The 13,367-nt window shown below is 43.0% G+C and overlaps 1 protein-coding gene across 5 annotated transcripts in view; it reads left to right on the forward strand.

The window, feature by feature from the left end:
• Nucleotides 1–13,367, forward strand: part of AP2A2 (adaptor related protein complex 2 subunit alpha 2) — a 58,275-nt gene that overhangs the window by 15,587 nt on the left and 29,321 nt on the right. For all 5 annotated transcript variants that reach the window (XM_054171531.1, XM_054171534.1, XM_054171533.1 and 2 more), the window contains exons 2-3: nucleotides 1,748–1,816; nucleotides 12,771–12,913. In XM_054171531.1, the coding sequence (XP_054027506.1) occupies nucleotides 1,748–1,816; nucleotides 12,771–12,913 (212 nt within the window). The remainder of the gene's footprint in view (nucleotides 1–1,747; nucleotides 1,817–12,770; nucleotides 12,914–13,367) is intronic.

The following is a 13,367-nucleotide window of genomic DNA, read 5'->3' on the forward strand; positions in this document are numbered from 1 at the left end:
AGGAAATGCTTCATATCTTCAAGGCAGTGGGGTGGATCAGCAGGTACCAGTAAGTTGTTTTTGGAGTTGAGCATGGGGGATGTGGGAGTTATTGTTTGGGCTTCTTTTGCCACATGAATTGCCTTCCGAGGCACCCTGGGCTTCATGTTTTGAGCACTGACACTTATAAAAACAGAATGGAAGCATTCCACTTTAAGCAAATCTGTCAAAATGGCAAGGCAACCTGAAGTAGTTCTCTTTTGAGCCTCACCTGTTTCCATTTGTACACTGTGCTAGGCTTGCTGTGTGTCTATTCATGTAGCCTTCAGTATAGGCTTGTTACTATAAACCAGTTTGCATCTTATGCAAGAGTTGGTTTTGGAAGTGCATAACTTCAATATTTTTTTTTTAAGCCAAGATATTACAAAATGTGTATTAATTTGTATATGGCATGGAATTCCCTTTCACTTGAAATACTTTGCTGTTAACCTGTCCTGAGGCACTTATTTCCTTGAGTTACTCAATCACTTTTCATGAGGCCTGCTGTCAGATCATCTTCAGAATGATAAAGGGGTGATTAACAGCCATTGAGTGACATGGGAAGTTTGAACATGCAAGTGTAGTAGGATGCAGATTGTTGCTTTGCCTGTGTGGGTGAAAGGGATGAGATTGGAAGTGCTTCAGAACGCTGGTACTGATCTGCCCTGCAAGCCTCGTGGCACTGCCTCCTTGCACTGACTTGAGTATAGTGATGATCCAAATGGTGTGGGGGAAATCGGGGTATCTGATCCCTACTACTTATAAGGCTGGACTATTTTCAGACAGTCAGGAAAGTTTTTTTTTTTTATTCATAACCTTACAGCCAGATACATGTGAGGAAGCTGGTATTCTGGATTTCTTTTTTTCCCAGGAGACATTCATGGGACATACTGAAAGGCTGGACTTACGAATGTATCCTCTGAGGTCTCTTGAGTCTTTGAGCTACTGGAAGTTTTACTGTTTTTCCTACTTGGTGTCTTAATATTGTTTTTCACTGACTTCTTGTGTGGTGGGGTTTGGAAAAGACCTCTTGGGATCTGAGGTGTCCCTGCCCATGGCAGGGGAGTTGGAACTAGATGATCCTTGAGGTCCATTCCATCTCTAGCAATTCTATGATCCAGTCCCAACCCCCTGCTAAGCAGGGGCACACACAGCAGCTTGCCCAGGATCACAGTGGCCAGGTGGAATCTCTCCAGAGGAGACTCCACAACCTGTTTGGGCAGCCTGCTCCAGGGCTCTAGCAGCCTCACAGCAAAGAATGTTTTCCTTTCAAAGCCATTGATCTGAATGGCCATTTAATAAAGAAACAATAAATTGTCTTGTCCTTAAGGTGAAGCCATTTACAAGATTGTGCTTAGGAGACTTCTCTTCAGAACACTGTCAACCTAGTAGTCAAATAAGAAGTAAAATTTGTTTTAAGGAATAGAAAAACTGTAATGTTTATGAAAGCAATAAAGGCATCTCAGCTTAATTGTATGCATCTGATACTGTCTGAAGTCTTCAGAGCTCTGTGAAACAGAGAGGTCCTTTTAGCCTCTCCAGTTCCACTATAAAGTGATGAGTAAGTTACCTCTGGTATTTGCCTTCCTCTGGTCCTAATAGTGGATAAGGAGAGTAATAATTCCTGCTGCTGTTTTTATGTGCACACAGTGTGGGTGGGTGGAAAGAAGCTCAAGGTGGCCAAGGGCTGTCCAGAGTGCTGTCCTGATGTGTGTTCTCTTGATTTCAGGCAAAAGTAAAGAAGCAGAGATCAAGAGGATAAATAAAGAACTAGCAAACATTCGGTCAAAATTCAAAGGTAAGCGAGTTGATCATACTGAACAGTGTGATGTGATGTTCTTCTTTGGGCTTTTGGTTTTGCATGTTTAGACCTTTTTTTGTCAACTGCTGATGCAAGCAAAGTGCTCGAGCAAGCTTTTAGAGTAACTGTTGAAACAGAATTTCTTGACAGTCCTGTAAATTCTTAGCCAAAACAGAAGCAAGCTCCCTCCTATATCAAAGGACTAAGCTATACTGTTCAGTTTGGGGTTCTCTCTGCTGCTTTGCCTCCTGTTTCCAGCCTGTTGTCTTCAGAAGGCCCTGAACTAATTTGAGGAAACATGGGTGGAAACAGAGTTTTATTTCCAGTAAAACTATCCTTCCCTCCTCTTCCCCCTCCACCCCTGGCCCCTTTAAGGAAGTAATGGGTTAGGCTGTCTTCTAGCAGAGTTGAGATAAAAATGTGTGGTGTTTGAAGCCATATATCTTGACCGCTCCCATACATGACAGCAATACAAACAACTTGTATGAAACAAAGGATATGCAGTGACTAATTGCATGGTTCTGCATTGTCTAAGTCAGCAGTTCACTTTTGTCAACACATGGTGAAACTCATGCTGGGGCTGTATCCACTTGTGTATGTGGCTTCAAAGTTTGAGGGGTGATTAAGATGCTTTTGAGTGGAGTTCTACCAGTAATGGCTGTGGCAAACCTGTTTAAATTGATACGGGGCTGTGTGTGTGGTTGATAAGGTGCTGCAGCCTGGAGGTCATCTGTGTGGCTTTGGAATTTGCTGTATTCAGATTAAGCCTGTTTAACTCTCTATCTTAACTTGACAAGTGTATTTGTTTGGAGTACTCAGTGCATCAAGAAATCCTGAAATGACATTCCTGAACTTCATATGGATCTGTTGGTACCCTTTAAGTGAAAGGTCTTTTAAAGGCATATGAGGACCTGCAACAACTTGAGTGTGGCCAACAGCTTGGAAGAGAAAAGCTGACCACAGTGCAAGACACTCAGAAAAGCTAAGAAATTAGTCTAAATTAGAAGCCATTGCATGCCTCTGTGCTAACATTTTCTCTTTAGGAATTTCAGCATACTTGATCAAGAGTGGCAACTCCAGCCTTAGGGCAACTGTGGAAATTTAATGGCTGGTTTTTTTAGGGTAACTTGAAAAAGGAACTTTCATTCTGTTGGCTCCCTGTGCTGCTGTCACATTGTTTTTTTTTCAGCTCCTTTTCATTGCAAAGCTTCCATTGAACACTGCTGTTGGTCTGATTTTTCTTTTATTTTTTCATTTCTTTTTTATCTTTCCAAACAGGCTTTGCATTGTGTGTTCTACAGGCTGTTCTCCATCACCCAACCCAAGTCTAAAACTTGTGCCCATTTTCCAGACAGGGAGCAATAGATGTGGTTGATGAGCAAGCTGTAGTTAGTTTGCAAAAACCTTAATCGATTCTTCACTAATGAAACTGGAAGAAGGTCTGAAAACTCACAGAGCCTTAAAGTTATTGAAGCTCTTGTAGGAGGTTCTGTCAGACTTGCCTCCTCACTGCTAGAGGGAAACATGCAGTAGTGAAGGAAAGCAATGAAGAGCTGCAGAAGAGTTCATAATGGTTAATGCTGTTGCAGTACTGACTTGGCAGGGATGCTATAGTCCAGTTCTTACTGTTTGGCTGTGGTCAAGTCCTGCTAAGTGATTATCTGTAGATAGGAGCAGTTAGTAACACACCTGAGCTTACTATAGTTCTCAGCTCCTTCTGGTGTCCAGTGACAGGACAAGGGGTAACTGGCATAAACTTGAACATTAGAAGTTCCATCTGAAGATGAGGAGGAACTTAAGGGTGGTAGAGCCCTGGGACAGGCTGGCCAGAGAGGTGTTGGAGTCTCCATTTCTGGAGACATTCAAAACCCACCTGGACATGTTCCTGTGTGACCTTCATTAGTGAACCTGCCGTGTCAGGGAGGCTGGACTCGATGCACAGAGGTCACTTCCAACTCCTACCATTCTGTGATTCCTTAGGTTTGCACCTCAGGTGAAAGGCTTTAATCCAGCTGAAATGGGGAAGCTAGATGCCAACCTTTGTTCCAAAAGAAAGCTAAGCATTCTGGAAGAAAGGATGACTTGTAAGTCTTCAGTAATACAAGTTTAACTCCATTTGGGTCTTCCTGCACCCACTAACTTGTTAGCTTGTGAGTGTGAAGGAAACAAATCTGTAACTGTTTATGTATCAAAGCAATCAACACACCCTTTAATGCTAATAATAATTATGTCTTACTGGTATAGTGCATTAAATCCTGTGTAGGAATTGCAGAATGAGCACTGACACACAATTCAATATTTTGTCAGTGTCAGTCATCCTGAGTCCTGGCCAACAGGCCATTTGGTAGCTGTGTTACATCACTGAGTAATCATGGCTTAAAGAGCTGCTGATAGCACAGCTCATAGAAAAATAGTTCTGTTCCTCAGTTTTGTAAGGTACATCAAAGCTCAAGAACAGTATTAGTTGAGACCATGTGTACATGGTAAATTCCTCCTGTAAGAAAGATCTTGTGTGCTCCCAGTCCAGAGCCAGCTGTGTCCTGAGCTGATCACCAGCAGTGTGGGCAGCAGGGGCAGGGAGGGGATACTACTGTTCTGCTGAGAACCCCCTTGCAGTTCTGGCGGTTCTGGAGTCCTTAGCACAGACTGGGACCTGTTGGAGCGGGGCCAGAGGAGGCCACAGCAATGCTGGCAGGGCTGGAAGCCCTCTGCTTGTGAGGTCAGGCTGAGAGAGTTGGGCTTGGTCAGCCTGTAGAAGAAAAGGCTCTGGAGAGACTTCATAGCAGCCTCCCAGTATTTGAAGTGGGCTAGAGGAGAGCTGGATATGGGCTTTTTCCAGAGGCATGGAGTGACAGACAAGAGGTAATGGCTTCAAACTGGAAGAAGATAGATTTAGGTTAGGAAGGAATTCTTCCCCATGAGGGTGATGCCTGGAGCAGGTTGCCCAGGGAAGTGGTGGAGGCTTCAAGCCTAGGAGTGTTGGATGAGGCCTTGAGCAACCTAGTCTGTCTAGTGGGTGATGTCCCTGCCTGTGGCAGGGAGTTGTAAATAGATGATTTTTGCAAGGTCCCTTCCAACCCAAACCATGCTGTGATTCTGCAGTTCATTGGTTAATTGTGATGTGGGGGAGAAGCCCATGGCTGTGTAGAGCCATGAGGCAGGCAGAGGTGCTTTCAGCAAAGCAGTGCAGTAACTTTAGCCTGTGCCCTTGGGTAGCACCTTTTAAGCACAGTTTAAATAGTTTTGAATAAATGTGTGCTCCTTCAGTAGTGGCTTACGTGAAAGGTAACAAAACCTTCCCATAAAGTCATCCTCATTATGGCTACTTCATTACTGAATCTGTATGGATCTTAGGTGAGAAAATCTTGCTTAACTGAAGACAGTTTGATGCAGCTTGAACATAAACTAGACATAAATGTCAGAGTTGGGAAGAAGCTGAGTTTGGACAGCTTGTTGTGTAACTGCTTGAGGCCTTAAGTATGAGGAGGCGATTGCTGTGTATCTCTCTGCTGCAGAAGTTCTGCGTGGGCTTTGTGCTGCATGGCTCTTCTTGCAGACCTGGATAAAAATAAACAGACCTTCATGATGTGTTTTATTCTTGGGTTAAGTGGAGATTGAGTTTAACTTGGTTTCCTTTTATGGAGCACTGACTTTTAAAAATGTTTTTAGATAGTTTGGGCTATGACAAATACTTAAGAAGGAGTCCCTTGCTAAGTAACGATGGGGAATACTGGTGCCCTGGGTGAGTTACTTGGCTGAAGATGCAGCTCTTGAACTAGCAGCACTGCTCTGACCACTGCTCTGACAGCAAGAGGAAAGGCTGACAGTAGTGTCTCCTGACATGTGTTCCTGCTTGGGACTGGTGTAAGGACTGATAGACCACGAGTAATCTTTGCTTCCTCTGGATCTTTACACTCTCCAGCATACTCTGTTGCAGTATCTAGACTCCCAACCCTGTAACTTGCACCATGTATTCTTACAGTCAGTGAGAGAAGCTGTGTATATCTACTTCTCTTCTATCATGCAAGTAGCTGGCAAGGCTGTTGCCTGCCATATGTTTGGGTAACCTGCTATTTAAAATACCCTTGTACATAACAGGCTGTACATCTCTGGGTTAAAAAAAACCCCTACTTTTCTTCAACTGGTGGAATGTCCTTTGGGTATGTTTCAGCATATTGTGGCTTTGGGTTCTGATCTGACCTCTGTGCTCAGAAGGAATGTTTGTACTTAACGGTGACTTTGTCTCTTGTTTCAGCATGAGGAAGCTCCATTGCTGAGGTCACCATGTCCTTGACTGTTGCTTTAAATGCTTCTGCATTAACTGAGATAAGATGTAGTAGAGAGAAGCTACACTGGCATGATAAAGCAGAAGTTGTGGGAGTTAAGTGTATTGAAAGTGGAGAAACACTATTCCTTTTGTGTGTTCAGGCTATAAGCTGCTTTTCCCCCTGTGCTTGAACCAAACTAGAAGTCTGGCTGTCAGAATAGTAATTTCTTTTAAATGGGTGAAAAAAAATTAATATAAAAATCAAGTTTATTAATTTGTGTCATTTTGATCTCTTGGAACAGAACCCATGCACTAATGAAACCAGCCACAAAACTTATCAGCGATTTCTACAGCCAAAAGAACTTTTGTTCTGTGCTCAATTCAGACTTGTTCTTTCCTCCAGATCTGGTGTTAGATTTTAGTTTTATTCTGCCTGCTTAATGGAGTTGGTTACATGAGTGACTGCTGGATGTTGCCCATGCTAGCATATCTCAGTTTCGGCTTGTGCAGAAGTGCCCCAATGTCAGTTGATAATCCCTGCTATTTTCTTTGAAGTTCAGCTCCCTTGTTTTCCTAAATGCAAGGAAGGCTTCTCTATTATCCCAAACTACACAGTAACCCTGTGCTGGAAGTTCAAGATAAGCCTCTAAATACCTGTTTTAAATAGAAGTTGTGTAGCAGTAAATTACTTTCCTGGCAGACTGTGAAAGCATAGTCTTTAAGATGGGCCTGGCTAAGTCACGCTGTCTTCTGATCACCTCAGAGATGCATGAAGGTAATCAGACAGTAAAACAATACAGCACTGTCAGGGTTTCTCACCCTCTACCCCACCAGACTAAACTGCTGCCTTGTCTCCTCTGGCTGGTAGCAGGCTCTGTAACTGTGCAGCAGCCTGGTTTTTAGGTGTATCAAATTAGATTCAAAAGCAGGTGTTGCTTTTTGACTCCTAGTCCTAATTAGAGACAAAGGTCTTGAAGGTCTCTTCCAACTTGGTTTGGTCTATTCTATTCTAACACATGTTCAGAGATCAGCTCTCTAAATCCTCTCTTTCTAAACCTGTGCTACACTACTAGTAGATTGATAATATGATTTGACATTTACAAACCATAACAGCAATAATTTTATGTTCACTACAGTATGTAGAAGTATTGTCCAAAAGACAGAAAATTTTGGTCTAAAGGCATAAGAGGAGGCTCAGAGGAGACCTTATTGCTGTCTGCAGCTACCTGAAGGGAGATTGTAGGCAGGTGGGGGTTGGTCTCTTCTCCCAGGCAACCAGCACCAGAAGAAGAGGACACAGTCTCAAGCTGTGCCAGGGGAGGTTTAGACTGGGTGTTAGGAAGAAATTCTTCACAAAAAGAGTGATTGGCCATTGGAATAGGCTGCCCAGGGAGGTGGTGGAGTCACCATCACTAGAAGTGTGTGAGAGGAGACTGGATGAGGCACTTGGTGCCATGGTTTAGTTGATCAGATGGTGTTGGGTGATGGGTTGGACTCGATGATCTCAAAGGTCTTTTCCAACCTGGTTAATTCTATTCTATTGTAAAGTGCTGCCTGGGAATAGAGTCATAGAATCATTAAGGTTGGAAAAGACCTCAAAGATCATCAAGGCCAACCTGTCACCCAAGACCTCATGACTACTGGACCATGGCACCAAGTGCCACATAGGCTGCAGTCTTGTGTCTCCCAGTGCATTTCTGCCTTGCTGCTTCCTTTTTTGGAAGGTGTGTGAAAGAGAACCGTGAGCAGTGAAACCCAGAACTTCCCTGTTGAAATCCTTGAGAGGTGAGGCACATAAGTGTGGAAGTAGTAATTCTTGATGCTAGTAGTGTTTGCTGATCAGCTGCTAACTAATTTCCTTCTGAGGAAAGGGACTGAAGCTTTCCAGGAAAAGCAAGCAGCATTGCAGTGCCACTGGGCCTGAAAGCTGCTGATGGCTGTTCTGAACCCTTCCTGTTTCAGCCGACTTGATTTGCAGGACTTGCAAACGCTTCCAAAAAGCCGTTAAAAAATGAGCTGAGTTGAAAGAAATGGTTGTGTGTTGCATCAAAGATAACCAGAACATGTGAGATTTCCTTCTGCTCTTGTTGGGATGTTTGCTCAAGGCAGGGGTAAGCTGTGCTGTTTTAGCACATACTCAAGCAAAGAGACTTAGTCCTGATGTTTAAAATAGAACCTTTGTGAGCCTTCAAAAATGCTACACGGGAGAGAGAGGAATTGAGTAGCAGAACTTGCAATTTCAGTAATCTGCATCAGAGAGTCTTCAAAACACAGCTGGAGTTAAGACAACTGCTGTCAGACCTTTGGAAATTGCTCAGCTAATTAAAATTTAAAGACAATGATGTTCTGTTATTGCTGGGAATCGGGGAAGGCTTTAAAGAGGAGTTCTAATAACTACTACTTGGCTTCATTTTAAAGCTCACTTTGTAGTGATACCCTTCACACTGCCTTCAGTTCTGCATATAGGGGACAGAACTTTTGAAAGGAGTCAGCAAACTTTTTTTGTCTTGAAACATTTTTTCCTTAAGTACTGATTTTTACAACATTGTCCTTTGATAGCACACAGTGGAGAAGAAGCTGTTGTCAGCTCCCTGTTATCAGGATGGCAATATGTTTTGAGTTTGTTTGCATGGCATACCTTCCATGAGAAACACTTAAAATACCCTAAAGGCCAAGGATCTTGCCTATCTGAGGTCTTAAAATTCTGGTATCTTGGAAGGATATAATGCTTGAAATAGCTGAGTCCCAAACCTGGAACAAAAAAGGGAATTGCCAAGCCATGACATACATTTAGTGAAAGGTAATGAGGTTCAGAGTCTGCAGACAGTAATCTGCTTATGTTCTTCATTAAGCTATTGGGTTACAATATTCTATACTCCCTCTTGCCTTCTGAGCTCACAAGGCCAATACCAGAGTTACTTGAGAGAACAGGGTTTGTGCTTGTGACTGTATTGCTGATGGATTGTACATTAACAGGCAGCTGCAGTTCAATCTCTTGGAAGACTGGTTGGGATTTTTTCACTTGTGAGGTTCCTGTGAAAGCTGCTTTTGGGTATGTCTGTAGCTCTGCAAGAAGCAACTAATGATGCTATTAAATACTGCAGCAAGTTGTCAGTTACATAGAGCCCAGCCATGAGAGGAAATGGCTAAAATAGATTCCTCTTATTTAGTGTCCCCTTCTGTGAACCATAATTGTATCTGCTGGTGGGCTCCAGCATCACCTGCTCAGTCCCCTGGGACTTGCCTAGTCATGACATGCTTTGTTCTTCCTGCTAAGCAATATAGAGTCTCCCTGGTTTAGCCACTGATTATTTCTTTGCCTTCTAGATCTCATGCAGGAGGCTAACTGAAAATCAAATCTTAAAAGCTTGTATAATAACTTTTCTTAAGGAGCTGAGAAATGTTTAAAGCTGTCACTCTGACTGCCTTTTTGTGTGTGGTTTGGTTTTTTCCTCCCCTTGCCTTTCTTAAATTTATGTTTTGATCTGCATCTCCCTATCATGATGGGGTGGGAGAAAGCTTCTGCTCTAGTACTTTTTGTGTTAGGATAAAAGTATAAGAGGAAGTATTTATTTCCCCTATTACAAATGCAGAAAACTTAATTCCTTTGCTGCTCAAATCATAGCTTGAAGGCCACAGCAGGCAGACATAGCAGAATATCTGCTTTTTATTCTCTGCCCATATGGCTTCCAAAGAAGGAGGAGGAAAGGGAAAACCCCCAAAACCTTTCTCCCCCCCCCCCCCCGTTTGGATGTTTGACTCTGGTTCCTTTTTCCTTTTAATGTTAGTTCAGAAGTCTAGTAAGGCAAGCTGCCCTGGATTAATGTGCTGACTCGGTAGGAAAATAGCCTTATGGCAGCAAACTGTAAATGTGACTGGAGGAAAACATGTCTTTGGGCAGCTTTCTGCAGAGTTGGCTGATGTCAGAGCAGGATTTCTCAGTCATGAGTACCTTCAGTGGTGCTGCTTCGTGTATCTTAAGTAAAATGTGACAAAGCTGAAGGCAGCTTTTCTTTGTGCAGCATAAAAATAACTGTAAAGCTTCTTTTTGTTGACAAGCGAAGTGCTGTCTGTGCCAGTTGAAAAATAAAAATAATACAAGGTCAGCAAGCCTCTAAAGACTCAGATTTGAAGAGTGTCCTTGGCAACATTAAAATAGCAGTTGTGTGCTTAAACTTATTTTCTCAGTTAAAATGAAACTTAGACATCTGTAGAGTCAAAACTGGAAGGCAAACCCCCAAACTGCATAGTTGCAGCCCGTAGATATAACCTTTTATCATGGTCTACCTCAGTGTCCCAATATGTTTTCTCTTGGTTCACCAACATTGCATGGCTTCACACATTGCTAGTGTTCATTCCCTCACTAAGCTTCTAGTGGTAAGGTTTCTGTTGTTGTTGTACAGTGGATGTAGTGTGAGAGCACAAATCCAGGCAGGGCAGAGAATGAATAAAGAGCACTGCTGAGGAGAAGGACTTGGGGCTGCTGGGTGATGAGGAAGCTCAGTATGAGTTGGCAACATGCACTTGCAGCCCAGACACCAAATGTCCTGGGTTACATCAAAGTGTGGGCATTGGGATGACCAATGGAGGGGATACTGTCACTCTGCTCTGGTGGGGCTGTATTTGCACTGCTGGGTCCAGCTCTGCAATCCTTGATGTAAAACCTTGGAGCAGGTCCAGAGGAGGCCATGAAGATGATCAGAGAGCTGCAGCACCTTCCCTCTGAGGACAGGCTGAGAGAGATGGGGTTCTTAGCCTGGAGAAGGGACGGCTCATAGGAGACTTTGGAGCAGCTTTCCAATACTTGAAGGGGGCTACAGAGAGAAAGAAGTGATAATGGCTCCAAATTGGAAGAAACTGGATTTGGGTTAGACATTAGAAGGATTCCCATGAAGGGGTAGTAAGGCACTGGAACAGGTTTCCCAGAGAAGTTACAGAGGTTTCAAGCCTTGAAATGTCTAAAGCCAGGTTGCTTGGGGCCTTGCGCAACCTAGTCTGGTAGGAGTTGTCCCTGCTCATGTCCCTTGGAGCTAGATGATCTTTGAGGTCCCTTGCAACCCAAACCAATGTATGATCCTACCATCTTTGGCAGCTGTAGGTGGACGTGGCATGGAAAATCTCACCTGCTTCTGCAGCAGTAGATGGAAAGCATGGAGGAATTTGCATACTATTAAGGTTCTTTATTGTATATTTTGATGCTTCTTACATAAATCTGAAGTTTAGAATAAAAATACAGCTTGGGGCATTTTTGGCAAGGGGTTACATTGGCAAGGGCTTTGAGTTAGGGGTTACCTTTATTGAAGCTTTACTCCATGCAGTGTTCCTCTGGCTGAAGTGACTCATCAGTAAGGCATACACTCTGATCTGACAGACTGGGCCTGGAAAGCAGAGGCTGTGGATCTTATAGTGCCTTTCAGACAACATTTTGCTGCTGTCACTGAGCTCTCCAGCATTCAGGCTTGCCTGATTTAACAGATACTCCTTTATCTCCTGATTTGGAGCAGGGAGAGAATGTTCTGCAAACAGTGTATGTTCATATATAGCCCTTCAGGAAAATACATGATCTGCCTCATCAGCTGCAAGCTCAGTCCTGTTCCATGCAGCGTTGTCAAGCTTCTAAAACAGCAACGCTGCAGCATAAAGGCAAAACTTACTTAGGGTGTAGTTTTCTTCTCGAGCTGAAACACTTGGAATGCTTTCATTTGAGAAATGCTCCAAAGCTCTCATGGCAATCTCCTTTTCTGTGGGGTTTTTTCAAGGCTTTGGGATGTATCTCTATCATTCCATCTTTCTACAAAGGCTTCCTGGTTTTATTTGGTGCATTTAAGTGGTGTATTAAGAGCTTTTACTGTGATAAAGGTTTGATAACTCGTTTAACAAGACACCTACAGAAGACATAGACTTACAGAGTCATTTTGGTTGAAAAAGACTTTGAGATAATCAAATCCAGCCATTAACCCAGCACTGCCAGGTCACTGAAGCATGTCCCTCAGCAGCACATCTACACAGCTTTTCAGTCCCTTCAGGGATGGGAACTCTCATAGCTGCTCTTAAGAGAAACAAGAAAGTCTCAAGTATATACCTACTGCCTGTTAGCAAGAAAATGCTCGAAAGACTTAGGGTAATGTGTGGAGTAGAGGACACTTCATGACTGTCCTTGAGCATATAGATAATGGTAAATGGAATTTGCTCCCCATCCCCTTTGAAATTTCTTAGTTGGATAAGTATTTAAAACTAGTATCATATGAAAGTCTTGATTCAGTGACAGCTCAGCTTCTTGAGTTACACATTTTTCTGTCTTGGACCATTAGGAAGAGCTGCAAGCTCCCTGGTGTTCTGTGACTGGGAATAACTCTTGTGAAAACCCATGAGTCATTTGGTTGTCTGATATCAGTTGATCATGGTTTGTCATAACTTCCATGTGTTGACCATTGTCTTTTATGCAGAAGTGATCTCTTCAGCATTTTGCTCACTGTAGAGGAAATAAAAGCTGGAATGATACACTTAATTGATGAAATTCAAGTACAGCACTAGCTGAACCCTCAGTGTGTCCCTCTCCTGTAGGGTGACACATGGTGAAGCAAATGTTAGTTGCTGGGTAGGTCTTGTTACTAGAAGATGTGAAGAGAAAGTAGGTATAGGAACAACATCAGCTTAATTGTTCTTTGTTTTCTTGCTTTCCAGGTGACAAGGCCCTGGATGGTTACAGTAAGAAAAAATATGTCTGCAAGCTGCTTTTCATCTTTCTCCTGGGGCATGACATTGACTTTGGTCACATGGAAGCTGTAAACCTGCTCAGTTCCAATAGATACACAGAAAAACAAATTGTGAGTAGCACAGTCTCTGTAGAAGACAAGCTGTTCTGTCTCACCCTGCCTCAGCTCCATTGTCTGTAAAAGACTTGGCTTGCTTTCACCCCCACCCAGCACTTTAAAGCCTTATTTGGGGTCCAGCAGCAATTCTGCAATTTAAACACCTTTGTGCACAGGGGACTCTTGTCCTAATTGTGACAGGTACAGCATGCACTCTGTGGAGAGGAAAAAAAATGAAATAGAATTACTACTCTTGTTAAATTGCCTTGAGTCTTGCACTGAAAGGTAGGTAACCTTTTAATGTTCACAGTATCTCTCCTAATCTTCCTAGGCAAGCTTGTGTTACCAGCTACACACAGCTTATTAGCATCTGATAATAAAACCAAATCATTGTTCAGTTTTGGGGCCCTTACTACAAGAAAGACATTGAGGTGCTGGAGTGTGTCCAGAGGAGAACAGCAAAGCTGGT

The sequence above is a fragment of the Dryobates pubescens genome, chromosome 22 (assembly GCF_014839835.1).
Source record: "Dryobates pubescens isolate bDryPub1 chromosome 22, bDryPub1.pri, whole genome shotgun sequence".
NCBI classification, from domain to species: domain Eukaryota; kingdom Metazoa; phylum Chordata; class Aves; order Piciformes; family Picidae; genus Dryobates; species Dryobates pubescens.